The following is an 18,247-nucleotide window of genomic DNA, read 5'->3' on the forward strand; positions in this document are numbered from 1 at the left end:
CCGAGCACACAGTTGGTTTCTGGGCTGTGAGCACACATTAAAACTGAGTCATAATCAGTTTCTCATCCATCAATACCCCCAAGTCCTTCTCCACAGGGCTGCTCTGAGTCACTTCTCCACCCAACCTGTAGCTGTGCCCGGGGCTGCCCTGATCCAGGTGTAGGACCTTGCACTTGGCCGTGTTGAACTTAATGAGGTTGGCATTGGCCCACCTCTCAAGCATGTCAAGGTCCCTCTGGATGGCGTTCCTTCCTCCAGTGTGTCAACCGAACCACACAGCTTGGTGTCATCAACAAATTTGCTAAGGGTGCATCAATCCCACTGCCCATGTCGCTGACGAAGGATGTTGAACAGAATCAGTCCCAACACCAATCCCTGAGGAACATCACTGGTCTCCATATGGACATTGAGCTGCTGACTACAACTCTTAGCGTGTGGCCATCCAGCCAATTCTTTATCCATAGGGTGGTCCAGTCATCAAATTCATGTCTCTCCATCCTTCTTAGTATCAACAGTAATAAAAGATCATAACTTGTTTGAAAGAGTCATGTCAGAAATGTTTAATTACAAGCCCAGTTTTGTTACCAGTTCATGTATGTCTTAACAGCATCATCTTGCCTTTCTACAAAAAACCCCCATGTGATTCTGCAAAATTCCTGAGGCCCTATTCTGACCTCAACTTGTAACCTTGTGTGTATAACAGCTCACAGAGATGATAACTAGTTGTTAAGTTAGGTCTCATCTATATAGTTAAGAGCACAATGAAGCCTGAGTGCATGCTGCATGACAAATTTCTTAATACATAGCTTGCAACTTTTATTTCTGTGTTGAGTCTTCAGTGTGGTGAAAAAGAAAAAAAAGTGGAGTCACTCAGATAAAAAGACATGACTCAAAGTATTCAGTGGGGATACACAGGAGAAAGAAAGAACTATTTTTACATACTCCTGCTGGAAAATAAAGCTGCAGCCTGAATTCTCAGGTAATTTAACTCTGTTTATAGCATTACACTAGATGTTAATCTGCCTGCAGGAGTTTAAGACAGGAACTCATAAAATACTAGTGAAATAAAAGGAAGCCTGACTCAGTAAAGTCTCTGACAACGAATAGTGTTTGAATTTAACACATCGTAAAGATAAGCGAGTACTGGCACACTGAGCATGATTTTTACTAGCTGCTTGTTTTGGTTTTTTGTTGGTTTTTTTTTTTTTTTTTTTTGCTATCTGCTTGGTTTTCACTATAAATATACCTGAAAACCACTTCAAACAAGCAATAAATCATTCTTTCCAAGCTGCTGATACAGATTACAGAAGTCAGCATTTGGGCAACAAAGTCTTCTGAACACAGAGTAGTTCCATGCTGCAGTGAAGAAGGAAGAAGATTTTCTTGAGAAGTCGTTGCCTGGGTACTGCGAGAGTGCGATCTGCACTAAGTATATGAAAAGAAAGGAGTGAGGGCAGAATAGTGCCGTTAGCCCACTTCTTGGGGCAGCTGTGCAAACTGGTCTTCTGTTCTGGTGAATTTACTTCTGAAAATACTAAGTGTGATTCTGCACCACCTTTGAGGTTGCCCTCCAGCTGACTGGCCTGTGGAAGGAGGAGTGGCAGCATCCTCTCTGGAGCCCATGGAATCCAAACATGCCCATACTAGTGTGGCATACAGCATGCCTCATAGTGTGGTAACACAGGTCAAGCTTCCCATTAGTTATGTCTTCTCTCAGGCTTTTGAGAAAAGACCTTTACATACAGGTCTGTGCCAGCCAGCAAAGGAAGTGTTCTACATTCAGCCAGGTCTTCACCTAGTGTAACATTTTCTCTTTGATAAAAACAGTGGAAATCTCAGAATCTTTGTTCTCTCTTCATAACTTTCTGGACACCGTGTGCCCTTCCTGCCAGGGACAGTGGAAATGCACTTCAGGAAGGATTGTACCTTCTACGGCACAGTTTGTTCTCTGTTTTTAACTTGGTTGGTTGGTTGGGTTTTGTTGTTTTGGTGGTGTTTTTTGTTTGTTTTGGTTTGGTTTTGCCATCTGAAATTCACATTTATGGCTGCTGGAGTGAACTGCCACATAATTCGTAGCAGACACCATGATGTGGGGAACTACAGCTTAGAGCAGTGTGATAAAACTTTTTAAAAGTTAGATGTGGATCATGATACAAACCAGCAAACTCAGCTGGTTTTACTGTCTTGGATGCCATACCACAGCTAGGATATCAGCTGTCCCTACCAGCTAGGAGGAACTGGTGCAAGTGAAAATCAGAAAATCAAAGTCTGAAACTACTGCACTAGGTTTTGTTGAGACTTGTCTTGAAGACACAAAAAGTAACTACCACTGATCTCCCAGGAGGGGAAAAGCTAGCAGGAAGAACTCAGGTCATTAGCAAAGAGAATATAAGGAATGGATAAATTCCTGATCCACAAAGAAAGCTACTGCATGAAGCATGCATACACGATGAGAGCAAAATATAAAAGTGCCAACTAGGAAATTTAGCTAGATTAGAGAAGATGTGGGAGATTAGTTTAAAAAAAGAAAAAGGTAAGAACTAGGTGACTGTGAGGCTTGGCAGATTGCATTAGGATGGAGGGAGGTTATTCTTGGAAATTCTCATTCCTGTGTGTCCTGGGTTCAGCAGCAGCAGTCAGTTTTTCTTCTTCTTAGTAGCTGGTGCAGCACTGTGGTTTTGACTTTCGGCCTGGGAAAAATATTGATAAAGCCGATGTTTTCAGTTACTGGTCAGAATGTTTATCCTGACCAAGGGCTTTGTGAGTCTCATGCTCTGCCAGGGAGGAGGAGAAGCCGGGAGGAAGCAGGGACAGGACACCTGACCCAAACTAGCCAAAGAGGTATTCCATACCACAGCACGTCATGCCCAGGGATGTAGAACTGAGAGTTCCCGGAAGGGCTAGAATGCTGCGGGGTGGGGGTGAGGTACCGGTTGGTGAGCGGTTGTATTCTCTTCCTTGTTATTTCCTTTATTATTATTACTACTAGTGGTAGCAGTAGTGATTTGTGTTATACCTTAGTTATTCAACTGTTCTTATCTCAACCCGTGGGAGCTGCATTCTTTTGATTCTCCTCCCCGTCCCTCCAGAAGCAGAGGGAAGAAAGGTGGGGGGGGGAAGTGGACTTCGTGGTTCTGATTTACGGCCTGGGCTTAAACCACGACACTGTGGTTTGAATCCAATCTTGTTACATTGGTATTGGTGGCTTTGCCAGGAAATGCTGTTTTAGGACTCTGTATGGTAAAAATTTTAATTCTTAATAAGAAGTGTGTGCTGCATTTGCAGAGTGTGTGCAAGAATTTCTGTGTGTGGTGTTGAACAGTTAGTCTATGGGATCTGGCTGAAGAAAATGGTCTTGTGACTGCCCAGCTCATCCAACCTTTATGTAAACAAACGACTGCAGTAAACACCCCTCTCACACATGAGCAACCTCCTATACAAGACTGAGAAAAGGCACTCGCTAAGACTAAGCGTGAGACTATTGTAGGTCAAAAGATGGAACATGGTGTAAACCTTCAAGGATTACACAATGTAGTCTGAAAGAAGGACACTCGTAATATTCTCACCTTTCACTGTTTTGAAAGAGTATGGAAGTATGTTTCCTTCATATTGCAGTGCTCTGGTCATCCAGAAAGAACCAGCATGAGCAACCCGATTTGGAAAACTGCAGAGACTGAGAGCATGAGCGTGAGTGTGCACATGCTTCCACTTGCAAGTAATTGTAGTTAATAAAACACCATAGAATCTCTGTCTTGTAATGACTTAATTAAGATATGATAAATATTAAGTTAGAATTACTGGCATCTGTGATTATACTTGAAAGGGACTGTGCAACAATATAAGTGTGATAATTCTGCTTACTTTACATATTCATGAGCCATTGCCAGTAACAAGGGAGATCAAGTTGTTATGTGGGAAGAAGCTGTCTTCAAAGACTGAAATAGTAGGGGAAGAATAATATCTCATACTATGAGAGAAATGCATGCCCATAATAAGAAGGGGTTTTTTCCCATGTACATAAACAGGCTAGGAAAAACTTGGCTGACCTTATTAATCACGGGGTGATGGAGTAAGAACTGAAATGCTACTATCAAACAGGCAAATGCTGTTCTAGGCCTCCTCAAAATAGGTATTTCCACTAGAGAGAAAAGATGTTGCCAGTGGTGCTGTTGGTGTTATCAGTTCTTTTCACATGAATAAGAGACATTAAATCGTAGTTAGGTGTTGAAAAGGGTGCCAAGGATATGAAAGGAAATAAAGTTTTTTCATCGGGCAACGTTAAGACTGCAAAGCAAATTACTTTTCTCTAAATGCAAAGGAGACAGACGGGGATAGGTGTGACTCATGAGAAAGTTTAGAGTACTATCTGATGATCAACTGCTGGAGCAGAAAGCCAAATTATGTACTTTTGAGGTGAAATTTGATCAGTGGAAAGGAGCTGGATGTCAGGAGGGGCTGGTGCCCCAGAATGCTCCTACCATGATTGCAATCATGGGCCTACTGATGATGCTGGGGGTTGCTGTGATTTGCCTAGAATTGGCTTCCACAGGCCAGCGCAAGTCGAACAGGCATCCTGAGACAGACAGCAGGACCTGTCCTACTACAGAAAGAGAGATTCCTGGACCACCGGACTGGCTTGAGGTTTGTCCAGCACTTGGGTGTCTGGACTCCAATACCCTAATAATGAGGGCAGCTGTCCCTGACGTGGCCAAGCCACTCTCACACGGTGCCGCCGTGGCTTCTGGCACCAGCAGGGAGGACGGCGAGAAGGGGGGCCAAGGAGGCCGCCAGGATGGCGGCGGCCGACGGAGGGGAGCGCGCAGCGATCACTGAGCGTATCCGTCGTGCCGAGGCGCTCAGTGGGAGCCGCGTAGCCCTCGGGGGTCCGGCCGCGGCGGGAGGCGGGGCTCCATCGCGCCCGGCCCAGCCTCTCTGGTTCCCCCTCCACCCCGTGTTTGCGGGCCGGGTTCGCGCGGTTGGGCTCTCCGCCCGGCTTTGTGCTGCCGGCCGTGTTCTGCGGGCGCACTGGGACCGAGAATCTCGGGCACCTAGAGCAGTCTCGCCTCTCACGCCGTACCCTCCGGAGCTGCTGGGGCGCATGATGGCGGCGGCCGCTGTCGCGGAGGTGAGCAGCGCCAGCAGTAGCAGCAGCGATACCTCTAGTACAGGCGAGGAGGAGAGGATGAGGCGCCTCTTCCAGACCTGCGACGGCGATGGGGATGGCTTCATCAGCAGGTAGCGACAGCGGCAGGAGGTTCTTTGCGGCAGTGGTACGGAGCCGTCCCGTCCTTCCCCCTCCCTGCGCCTCCCTCCCTGACCGCCCGTGAAGCCGCTTCTCGACTTGTCGGCGAGTTTGAGCAGTTCGCGGAGCACAGATTCCGCCGACAGGTGGCTCCCGGAGCGAGGGGCTGAGAGCACGGCTCCGATGGTGCTTCCGCACCGAGAGCTCTGGAGGCGCGGAGGGGAGAGAGGACAGACAGGTCCTAGAGAGTCACGCCTTCTTAACCTTGGCGATGTGCCTGACTTCATGCATTTGGCAGGTGGCTTTTGCAAGAAAACAAACAAAACTGGTCAGAGGTAATCTAGGAGAAACCTCGTACTGATCTACCAAATCGTCTGTTTCTTTAATATGTTTTCATCAATATCCTTGTTACACGATCCATTTTAAATTCCTCTTCTGGTCCCCGTTTAGTTTTGGTGTTGTGACCCGGGCTGATAGGTTTTGAAGGGGGAAGTGGTGAGCGTATAACTTGCAGTAGGTAGTTGGAAATAAGATGTAATGAAGTGTTCATGTGTCTGGAAGTACTGGCAGTGTGTTTTTGTCAGGACTAGGTTTTGTTTGAAGGGTATTTCTGGAGCTAGTCCGTTGCTCTCACAGCACATCTTGAAACTACTGAACTAAAGGCAAGATTTGTCACAGGTGGTGGGAACTTGCATTTTCAAAATGAAATGTATCCTAGTTGCATTGGTAAGTACCTCTAGAGAGCCGAGTGAGATAGGGAATTTATAAGTCTGTCATCTAACCTGAAACCTAAGAATATGACCCTGCTAAAAGGCTGAGTAAACTTCAGTCCCAACTGTCATCTCTTTAGAGCCAGAAAGTTGTTGAAAATCTGTGTCAGCTGACAGTCACTTTAAAAATTAAGGCTCATGATGTTTCTTATCTAAACAGCTCCCCAAACTTTTCCCCTAGTCTAGTGACTATTTTGGCAGTGTATTTCAGAAATATAAGCTTTGTAAATGCATGCTTTCTATTTGTTTACTGTCTTCGTGGGAATTACTCTGATACATGAAAACAGAATGTTCACTGAAAGTGTACAGTCCCTCCTCAGGCACACTTGCTTGTTTGTATTGTGATGCTTTTCTGCAGTGTAAACTCAATAGACTTCTGTATATTTATAATTTAAAGATCTTGCTGAGGGAATGCTAATGTTTTAGTGCTTGAGAGATGCTGCCATGACACATGCCACTCCCTTCTGATTGACTTTTCTTTTTTTGACTACATTTTGTTCCCAATTTGTATTCTGTGTATTTCAAAATGTGTGTTTCTGAATGTTGGTTGAACAACACTGCTGAAAGTTTTGAAAGCTCCAGGACATACCTGAAGAGGGACATTGGATTCAACAGCTTGAAAGTCCTTCAAGAGGTGGTCCATTGTTGAAGGTTCTAATAATTTACTTCAGAAGGGACATGTGCCTTCAAGGCATGGCATTGCATGGCACAGCATGATCAAGCTGGCATGGGCTTGATCAGAGAAGGTAGTGTTACTGCCTTCTCTTAGATTTCTATAGTTGTAGGAAAGTAGTGAGTGAATATTTAACAAATGATCTTTGACATGACAGGGAGTCATTTACTTTTTTTTGACTTCATTAGTTGTCTTAGGTAATCGGTCTTGCAAATGGAATGCATGCCTTGTGTTGTGTAGCGTCTCAGCTTACCTCGTGATCTATTTTATGGCAATGGCTTGTGCAGGAGCAGGCTTGGCCAGTGGTTTTTTGGGTATATTTGCAGTATGTAGCACTGTTTTCTTACAGATAGCTCTTTCTGATTCATGAAAACATGGCATCCCTATTAAAAGTATAGCAACTGGAATTTTGTTGCTTACAGTCCTAGTGTTTAGGTAATTGCATTTTGTTAATAATGGCAAAAAAGTTATATTTGCTTTCACACTGAACTGGATCATGGCATTCTGTGCATACTGTTTGTCTTCCTTCTGCTTTTTATTTCTTCGTACAGGCCAGTTACTGGTTTTGTTGTTCCCTCATGCCCTGCTTCCTTGAACTTTCCTTTGCTCATCTTTGACAGACAGCAGCAATTTTTTTGTTGTGTTCCTTGTAGCTGCAGTGGAGATGACAGGCTGACTTCTGCACATTAGTGCACCTTTTACAGCAGGTTAATCATTGCAATAAATGCTTGAGGAGCTATAAAGAGCTGTATAAATAGCTGAAAGCAGGGAAGCCAACACTGTAAAATCCTCTGCTTCCTTGTGAACTAGAGCCTTTTGTTAGGTTGAGCCTCTTTTTCAGAACTTATTTATTTTCAATATAATGGGGCTGAAATTTGCAGTTTTGCAGCTGTTACTCAGCATAAGTTTTCGTATCTTTACAAATGAGTATTCTTTCTCTTCTGCTTGCAGGGCTGAAGCTTGGTTAGTCACTTATTTGCCTAACACATGTAGCAGTTTGCTCATGAGATTTCTGTCTTTCCAATTCCAGAGATGGTATGAAGAGAAAATCTTTATTCTTGCAGCAAAGACAGGCATTTTGTAAGCATGTTTATTTAGTTCATATTGCATGGACAGAAGAGCTGTTTGCATTCCTAAGGAGGTAACATGGTGTCTCAGCTGTGGGAATGCTTTGTTGTGCATCAAACTGTAAAACTCTTCAAATAATAGTATGGAAGTAAAGGCACAGATGGAGAGGAGGAGCAAGTCCTGAGATACTGATTCATTTTCAGGCTCTAAATAGCTAGGATGATATTAAGAGGGCCTGTAAGGATGCTGGGGAGGGACTCTTCATTAGGGACTGTAGTGATAGGACAAGGGGTAACAGGTTCAAACTTAAACAGGGGAAGTTTAGATTGGATATAAGGATGAAGTTCTTTACTGTGAGGGTTGTGAGGCACTGGAATGGGTTGCCCAAGGAAGTTGTGAATGCTCCATCCCTGGTGGTGTTCAAGGCAAGGTTGGACAAAGCCTTGGGTGACATGGTTTAGTGTGGGGTGTCCCTGCCCATTGCAGGCAGATTGGAACTAGATGATCTTAAGGTCCTTTCCAACCCTAACTATTCTATGATTCTATGAAAATGATGAAGTGCCATTAAGTGAGTACCATTGGTGGTTATAACCCAGAAGCAGCTGAATGATGGGGTATGAAGTATTAAGCTTGTGTCTCTGAGGAACTGTCATGATTTAAACCCAGAAACCACACAGCCGTTCACTCACTCCTCCCCCCGCCCTTCCTCCCTCCGCTCCCAGAGGGATGGGGAGGAGAATCGAAAGAATGTAACTCCCATGGGTTGAGATAAGAACAGACCAGTAACTAAGGTATAACACAAAACCACTACTGCTGCCACCAATAATAATAATGATAAGGGAAATAACAAGGGAGGAGAATACAACCGCTCATCACCCGCTGACCGATACCCAGCCTGACCTAAGCAGTGATCTAGCCCTTCTGGGTAACTGCCCCCAGTTTATATACTGCACATGATGTGCTGTAGTATGGAGTCATTTTGGCTAGTTTGGGTCAGGTGTCCTGTCTCTGCTTCCTCCCAGCTTCCCCTTCTCCCTGGCAGAGCATGAGACTCAGAAAGTCCTTGGTCAGTTAACATTACTGAGCAGCAACTAAAACCATTGGTGTTATCAGCGCTGTTCCCTGGCTGAAAGTCAAAACCACAGTGCTGCACCAGCTACTAAGAAGGAGAAAAATGACTGCTACTGCTGAACCCAGGCAGCATCATGTTTGATATATGCACATTGACATTTACAACCTCTAGCTAGACAAAAGTACTAAGAAAACATTAAAGTTTTAGCTTGCCAGTTTGTACTTTAATGACTTTTGTTTCTTTGAGGATTCCTATTATTTATTTTAACATCTTGGAGGTGCTTGGCGTTATTGACGAGTGAGCCAATCTCGCTTTAAAATACAAATTTATGAAATTGAGCAAGTGATAGCAGATAAAAAAAAACAGCGCTGGGTGCGCTGGGAGGCTCCGCTCCGCCCCGCCCAAGACGCACACCGGGTCTTTTTGGAGGCTGTCCCTTATACCTTTTCGGTTCGGGACTTTCAGCCAATCCTGTGGTCTCCTTTGCTTGGCTGTTTTGACGTGGCTCTTTTCCATTGGTTCTCCCCGCCGCTGGGGGTCTCATCATCGAGAAACTTCAAGAAGCTCCCAGAAGTTTCGAGAAGTCTCCCAGAAGTTTCGAGGAGCTCCCGCCCCCAGTCCAGTCGTCATAGCAACCTCGGTCCCCCATATGCTGTAACAAGACACTACCTCAAACTACCCAACCCCCCTTTTTCTTCTCTCTCACAATCCCCTGCAGTAACACAACTGACTTCTCCTTCCTAATGCAGAAGTCGTAATGCAGAAGTACAGTAGTTACAAAAAAAAATATGATTCCACACAAAGTGATAGTTACAGAGAGTTTCTTAAAATGTAGCAAACAATATTTTCCTTTAAACCTTTTGATGAACAAACTCTACACATTACAATTTCCCCTTTTTCTTTTTCATCATTTTTGTTCATCAAATTGTCGCAACACATCTTGGCTTAACAGCAATGAACTTTCTTGTTCTATAGGTTCATATTTAGTTCCTATCAGCATTAGGTGCGCTGCTTCAAGTCTATTTCATACAATTTCTAATATTTTATTAAAAATACATGGTCCAAATGTTAATCCCAATATGATCAATATCAGGGGACCTGCTATTGTTAACAGCAAGGTTGTAAGCCAGGGAGATTGACTAAACCAACATTCATACCAACTGCGTTGTGTCTCTCGTTCTTTTCAGTTTTTTTTTTCAAGCCTTCTCGTTATTTGGTCACAGTATCCCGTACCACCCCCGTGTGATCTGCATATATACAACACTCTTCTTTAAGTGCTGCACATACCCCTCCTTGTTGTAAATACATTAAATCTAGTCCTCTTCGGTTTTGTAATACCACTTCCTACAGTGATCTAATAGATTTTTCTAAAGCAGTTATTGATTGTTCAATTTTTACCAGGTCCTCGTCTACTGCTAAGCTGTCCTTATCTGTCCCTGGTTCCATATACCTCACTCCCCACACTCTTCCAATTATCCATCCTACATCTTCGGGGTTGGTGACATTTAAGAAGAGGTATTTACAGTTTCCACGTCCTTTCAACCCTTGTGGTGGTCTGCACCCGTATGGACCCCACTGAACTTTTAGGTATTTGTCTATGCCACTACCTGGTATCCAACCAGGGGCTATGGTCTCACAACTCCAATAGCTGCAGTAATATTGATTAGGGTAGTTACAATATCCCTTTCCAGGGTTCGAACTAGGGCACATACAGAATCCCAGATACTCCCAACATCGAGGTCTCGGGACAAGCTGACGTAGAGTAGCATTAAAGCTTGGTCCTCCCGGCGTTATTTGGGTTGTGATAACCTGTCGATCTTCAAATCGGAGTAGGGTCCACTTAAAGGGTTGATGGGGTTGGTAATTTATTCCCTCAGCCCATATTTGAGGTAGATATAAGTAGAATAAGCAGTGTGTCTAGGATGTGCCGAAAAGGGTGGAATCTTTTCCATTTCCCCGTTGTTAATAATTTTGGATTAATTGTACTAATATTACCCATCCAATTAGAACTTCTGGTATATTTTCTATAAGGGGCTTTCAAGTCCCTTTGAGCATTGAGGCGGTTCTTCCAGTACTCCCGTGTAGCTCCAATGACAGGAGTCAGTTCTCCACAGTATTTTACCTCTCTACCTCGCTCGTCGACTTGGTTGCCTCGAGCCACGAGGGATAACATCTCCTCGGTAGCAGGGGTAGTCTTCAGGAGAGGGAGTGCTATTTCGGGTGTTTGCCTCTGATTATATAGCTCTCTTACCCAGCTCCCTTTTTGGAGCAACAATTTAATTTATATATATAATCCAATGTAGTCTATTACCACCGTTCTCGGCACTCCTGTAGATAGCTGATTTTACACCAATATCAAAATGTTAGTGTTATTATTACATATCCTAGTCCCCTCTATGTCCATTTAAACCTTCTTGAGAGTGACTTTCAGGTCTCCAGGTGGGCTCACAACTTCCCAAGACTAGTCCGAATCTCTTATAGGTCCTTTTACACGGCTTGCGTGAGTCCAACCCTTCTCTGCCGTCCAGATGGCGGTTTCTGTAGTGAGTAAAACAAGATAGGGTCCCTCCCAATGAGGGGTTAATGAGGATTCCTTCCAAGTTTTAATTAATACCCTATCCCCTGGTTTTATCGAATGAATGTGCATATTTAAAGGAGGTCGTTGAGATATCATACCTCATTTATGTAACTCTTCTCTTCGTTTGGTTAGATGAATTAGATATGGTTTTAACATTACATCTTCAATTATTGGATGTTCAACTGGCATTTCCATATTATAAGGCATACCATATAACATCTCAAAGGGAGAGACTCCCAAGTCGGACCTGGGTTGTGTCCTGATATTTAACAAAGCTAATGGTAGACATTTAATCCAAGAGAGTTTTGTTTCTATCATGATTTTAGTTAACTGTTTCTTAATTTCTCCATTCATTCTTTCTACCCGTCCCGAGCTTTGGGGATGCCACGGGGTGTGGTACTCCCATTTTATGCCCAACTGATTCATTGTTTCCTTAATTACTTTTGAAGTAAAATGTGGGCCTTTATCTGAGTCTATGACTTCAACAATTCCATATCTTGGAATTATTAATTCTAAAAGAATTTTTACCACAGTCCATGTCGTTGCTCGGGAGGTGGGAAATGCCTCTACAAAATGGGTTAAATGATCTACCATCATTAAGAGGTATTTATAGCTACCAATCTTAGGCATTTCAGTAAAATCAATCTATATTCACGAAAAGGGTCTTACAGCTAATTTGCGACCTCCTGAGATTGTTTTTCATTGATGTTGTTTGTTCACCTTTTGACAAGTTAAACAAGATCTTATCATTTCCTTTGCTATATCATATATTCCTATACACATATATTGTAGGGTAAATTGGTCGACAAGGGCTTGGGTTCCCCAATGTGTTTTTTTTTCATGTATTCTCATCATAATTTGGCGGGCTAAGGTTTTTGGGACTTGTCTCCTATCTTCTAATTTCCATTTTCCTTGTTGTTCTTTTAGACCCATTTTACCCAATTTTTGTTTTTCTACTTGAGTAAACTTACGTGTATCATTTATTTTTTCAGACTCCATAAAAGAGTTTTGCATTATTTTTATGACCCCTAGAGCTGCCCGTTTTGCCTCTATGTCTGCTAAACTGTTTCCTCTTATTTCGGATGTTGTTCCTTTTTGATGTCCTTTTATATGGACTACCACAATGCTTTCGGGCTCTCTCAGGGCCTGGAGGATTTGAATTATTAACTCTTCATGTATTAGGCCTTTTCCTTGAGAATTTATCAATCCTCTTTCCTTCCAGATTTTTCCAAAAGTATGTACTACACCATATGCATATTTGGAGTCTGTATATGTCGTGCCCCGTCTATTCTTTAATAGTTTCAAGGCCTGTAATACTGCATATAGCTCACATGCCTGCACAGACCAACTGGGATTAAGGGGTCCTGATTGCACAACGCTAAAGCTTTTCCCATCTGTAATGGCATATCCTGACTTCCTCCTCCCTTCTATCACTCTTGAAGAACCATCTACAAAGAGTTTTTTGTCCCCTATTAATTCCTCTTCCCCCAAATCTGGGCGTATTTTTACTTGTTCCTCTATATTATGTATACAATCATGTGCTAATTCTTGAGTCGGTTCCCCATATAAAAATTGGGCAGGGTTTTGAAGGCTCGTACTTTCTAATTCCAATTTAGGAGAAGAAATTAGAATTCCTTCATATTTGAGGAGCCTAGCATCGGTAATCCATTTGTCAGCTTTCTGCTGTAATATTCCCCAGATGTTGTAGGGCGATAGTACCTTTAATTCCCCCCCAAATGTAATTTTTCTTGCTTCTTCTACCAGAAGTGCAGTAGCCACCACAGCTTGTAAGCAGGTTGGCCACCCTCTACTGATTGGATCTAACAATTTTGATAGATATCCTACAGGTTTTTTCCGTCCTGCCCAATCCTGTGCTAAAACCCCATATCCTGTACCCTCGTCTATGTTTACAAACAAATAAAAAGATCTTTTCAGATCAGGTAAACTTAGAACAGGTGCATTAACTAAATCCTTTTTCAGCTCCTGTAACTGAGTCTCATCTGATTCAGTCCATTTTAACAGGCCATCTTTGGTTAATTTTTTATATAAAAAACTAACCTTTTTAGTATAATCTTCTATCCATTGTCTACAATAGCCAAGTAAGCCGAGTAATTGCCGCACCTGTCTCTTAGTAGTTGGAGCTTTTAGAGATAATATACCAGTGACTCTTTCTGGATCTAGTTTTTTTGTTCCCTTGCTGAGCCAGTGTCCCAGATATTTTACTTCCTCCTCCACAAACTGTAACTTCGATTCAGATACTTTTAATCCCTGTAAGTAAAAAATTTAATAATCTAATACTTTCTCGCCGAACATCCTCTTCTTGTGCTCCTGCTAATAACAAACCATCAACATATTGTATTAATGTCACATTACTCCCCTTTTCGTATTTTTGTAATATCTGCTCTAAAGCTTGTCCAAATAGATTAGGGGATTCCGTGAAGCCCTGAGGAAGACCTGTCCACCTTAATTGCTGCTTTCGATGTGTCTCAGGGTCTTCCCATTCAAAAGCAAAGAAGTCTCTACAATCCTTTTGTAAGGGACAAGCCCAAAATGTATCTTTTAGATCTATTACACTATACCAACAATCTTTGGGATTTATTTTGCTCAGGATTGTATATGGATTTGCTACTACAGGGAATCTAGAAACAGCTCTTTTATTTATTTCTCTCAGGTCATGGACCAACCTGTATTTTCCATCTGCCTTTTTTACAGGTAAGATTGGAGTGTTAAAAGGGGACATACAGGGTTCCAACAGTCCCTTTTTAAGTAAACGATCTATTTCAGGTTTTAATCCCCACCGGCCCTCTTTCAAGAGAGGATGTTGTTTGATCCTGACAGGTTTATCTGAGTCTCTAATTGTTATTGAAAAGGGTTCGATGTCCAATTTTCCTATTGTGTCAGGATTATACCATACTTCCGGATTTATCTTTTCTTGGTCCACTAATCGAAGGGGACATAATTTTACTTGTAGTTCCTCATCTTGAATTTCTAAACTAATTCCTAATCCTATCATTAGATCTCTTCCCAAAAGATTATAGTCTGCCTCAGGTACGAGCAGCAGCGACCCTACCCCAATTTTAGAACCTGTTTCAAATATTATGTCTCTAATTACAGGTACCCCAAAGGGTTCCCCTTTCAGCCCTATAACTTGTACAATTTCTGAAGTTTTTTTTACAGCCCCAAGGAAGTCTTTGAACAGTTGATCTTTCCGCCCCTGATTCCACAAGGAACTTGATTTCTTGTTGCCAGGGACCCACTTTAAGTTTTATCAGGGGCTCTTTGGTCTCTTGAGTCCCCAGCAAATAGAGCCCCGACCTCCTCAGTTCTCCTTCCCCATTTTCTCATCAGCTATACGCTTCCTACATTCACAATTACTAAAATGACACAAGCTGGATGAACCTTCACCCTAAAGCATAAGAGATGGGTTTGCTTATGCAGCCTGCATAAAACTGCAAGTGCCATACAATTATATCTAGAGATATAGATGCGGATATATCTATAGATATTTATGTCTTGTGCAGAACATCCTCCTCTGTGCTAGAAATTAAATGCTAGCACATGCCTCCATATTTGAGCTTGCAGCTGTTAACAGCAATGTACCATAAAAGGAGTACAGTACCTGGACAATGGAAGGCAAGAAAAGGAAGACAAGTTGCTGATGACAGTTGTGACAGTCAGCAGCAGGCAGTATTCTAGCAGGTGCCTGGAAAACCCATGAAGACCACTTAGCATGCATTGTATATTCCTAAGTACTTCTTGCAGGCACTGTGTGTGAAGGCACAGCCAAAAAAGACATCGGCAAAACCAAGCTGGAATATAAAGGCATGAATTCAACTGCAAAAAGTGTGACTATGCCTCAAAAAGCAGAAAACTGACACATCCTGACATTAAAGGCTGAGATGCAACGTTTTCGTTTAAGCCCACATAGGCTAAAAACACGATGGTGCAAGTCTGCTCTGCTTAAGCAGTGCTTAGATTTTAAAGAGCACCACAATCAGGCTGTATCTCCAGACTTGCTTGTCACAGGCTATTAAATAGAAGCAGATGAACACAGCAGGTTGCAATCAGCATGTTTCAGGGCTAGCAAATGCTTTCTACTACAGTTCAGGCTGTTTTTTAAAAAAAAAAAACAAAAACAAAAAACAAACAAACAAACAAAAAAACCCCCAAAAAACAAAAACGAAAAACCCCATGCATTCCCTGTTAGGATGCTTGTCTGCTATGGAAAGCTGTAATGAGCATATATATTCACAGCCCCACAGAGTTCTTAGATGGGTCTGTTTCTTACTTTTACTTCGTGTGACCGGCCCCTTGATCTCAGGGGCATCAGGGGTTGCGTCCGGGTGCCTCGGGGCACTTGGCATGTTAGAGGGATTCTCGGGTGAAGGCAAAGGCTGAGGTAGAGGAGGGGGAGGTATATACGGTGGGGGCGACATAGGAACCTCTTCCTCTGCCCTAGTCTTTTTTTCGTCCCCCTTTTTCTTTTAAAGGATATAGATTGACCCTAGTCTCTGATCCTGTCCACAATTGGGCATATTCATTTTCTTCCAAATCAAAAAGCTCTTTCGAATTGATGTATATATTCAGGGCCTGACATATCCAATTTTCAAAAGACCCATATACTGGCCAATATAGGTGATCGGCTCTAATCTGTTTACCTCCTCATACTTCCATACAATAATGTATCATTTTTGCCCTATCCTTCCCTTTCCTGGAGGAATAATCATTCCAATGCTTAATCATTAAACCTAAAGGACTATCTGGAGGTATCTAAGGTACTCTAACCTCTCCTTAGAACCTCCCATGGGACCAGAAACCTTGCTCTTTTTCTGTCCCATCTTCCGGTGTGCCTTGTTTCACTCAGTGTTTCGTATGCCCTCTCCTCGTGGCCCAGTCCCTCGCGGGAGATGGGAACCGCACTACTAAGAGGTCCGCACTCGCTTCGTCCGTACCTGGACGTCTCACTCATGCACACACCAGGATTCCCAACCCCAACCAAACGGATCTCAGTTTCGCAATATACTCACATGTCCTCGTGTCTGTCCTCTTCGTTCGGGCTTCGTGCACAAAGATTAAGGGGTTTGCCGGCTTTACTTTTTATCTGCTACCGAATTTAGGTTCGTCGGTGGAGAAAGGACTGAATCACAAACAGGAGGCCACTCCTGTGAGTGGGGCACCCCCTCCTGGGATGTGAGTCCTGTCAGAATTTCTCCATCCGAGTCAAGGCACCAATTTGTTATCGACGAGTGAGCCAATCTCGCTTTAAAATACAAATTTATGAAATTGAGCAAGTGATAGCAGATAAAAAAAAACAGCGCTGGGTGCGCTGGGAGGCTCTGCTCCGCCCCGCCCAAGACGCACACCGGGTCTTTTTGGAGGCTGTCCCTTATACCTTTTCGGTTCGGGACTTTCAGCCAATCCTGTGGTCTCCTTTGCTTGGCTGTTTTGACGTGGCTCTTTTCCATTGGTTCTCCCCGCCGCTGGGGGTCTCATCATCGAGAAACTTCAAGAAGCTCCCAGAAGTTTCGAGAAGTCTCCCAGAAGTTTCGAGGAGCTCCCGCCCCCAGTCCAGTCGTCATAGCAACCTCGGTCCCCCATATGCTGTAACAAGACACTACCTCAAACTACCCAACCCCCCTTTTTCTTCTCTCTCACAATCCCCTGCAGTAACACAACTGACTTCTCCTTCCTAATGCAGAAGTCATAATGCAGAAGTACAGTAGTTACAAAAAAATATATGATTCCACACAAAGTGATAGTTACAGAGAGTTTCTTAAAATGTAGCAAACAATATTTTCCTTTAAACCTTTTGATGAACAAACTCTACACATTACAATTGGCATTTTTTTTATACTTCAACAGTGAGAGGTAATTTTACAACCATAAACCAAAACAAAACCCCAAACAAATGCAAAGCAGTCTACTATTAAGGATGGATTCTGGATACTTGGGATCAACAGGATCAGCCTTGCTAGAAGCAAAACACTGCTTATAGCAGAACTTTGCTTTTGCAGCTGAAGGTGGATTGTGTTGTTTTAACAAAAAGCTGTTAACGAAAAAAAACACTCATTGCTTTCATTTGTTTTGCTTTTCATTCTGTTTGCTTTGAAAAGCTTCAGAATCTGATCTTCCAGTTAAAAATCAATTAAGTTTCAGAGGGTTTGTAAATTGGGAGGGCACACGCTGTTTGTGTGGTGTTTTGTGTGATTTTTTTTTTTTTTTTTTTTTTTTTTTTTTTTAGGTCAAAATAGGTGGGCTTAGTTATGTCTGTGAGGAAAGTGAGAGCATGCTCTTTTTTTTACAGGTGATAGGCTTCTTTGATAGGTGATAATGTCTTCTTTGGGAACTTAATTGCCTTGTAGCTGTGTCATATGTGGGTTGTGCTGAAGTTTCATTTAACACATCAAGAATTTAATCTTTTCTGCAAAAGTCACTAAATAGCTTTCTAGATTACTCTAACACTTGAAGGTCCAAATAAGGTAACTATAAATTTACAGGAAACTTTGGTTTAAAAAAAAAAAAAAAAAAAAAGTACAAGCTATGGAGGTAATGGTGAATAAAACATTAATTTTGTTATTAAGTTACAAATGTGCTAGTTTTATGATTTTAACTTTAAAACATGGGTAAGTAATTTCTGGAGTCATGAAGTAAAAAGGTTTAATTCAGAGGGAGAATTGTTATAGTAATAATAATGGAATGATGTTCTGTTTGTAGAGTTTGTTTGAAAATACTTTCTTCTGTTTACACGGATTTTTTTACACTGTGGTCAGCGTCTTACAGAAAATCTCTGGTAAAAGTATTTAAAAATCCATAAGCCTACTGATTTTGTACTGAGCTTATACAA

The 18,247-nt window shown here is 42.5% G+C and overlaps 1 protein-coding gene across 1 annotated transcript in view; it reads left to right on the forward strand.

Moving 5' to 3' along the window:
- Positions 1-5,098: 5,098 nt before the first annotated feature.
- Positions 5,099-18,247, forward strand: part of MCC (MCC regulator of WNT signaling pathway) — a gene marked incomplete at its 5' end in the record, with an annotated part of 213,747 nt that continues 200,598 nt past the window's right edge. The window contains one exon of the mRNA XM_080637635.1: positions 5,099-5,235. Within this exon, the coding sequence (XP_080493761.1) occupies positions 5,099-5,235 (137 nt within the window). The remainder of the gene's footprint in view (positions 5,236-18,247) is intronic.

The sequence above is a fragment of the Psittacula echo genome (assembly GCF_963264785.1).
Source record: "Psittacula echo genome assembly, chromosome: Z".
Taxonomy (NCBI): domain Eukaryota; kingdom Metazoa; phylum Chordata; class Aves; order Psittaciformes; family Psittacidae; genus Psittacula; species Psittacula echo.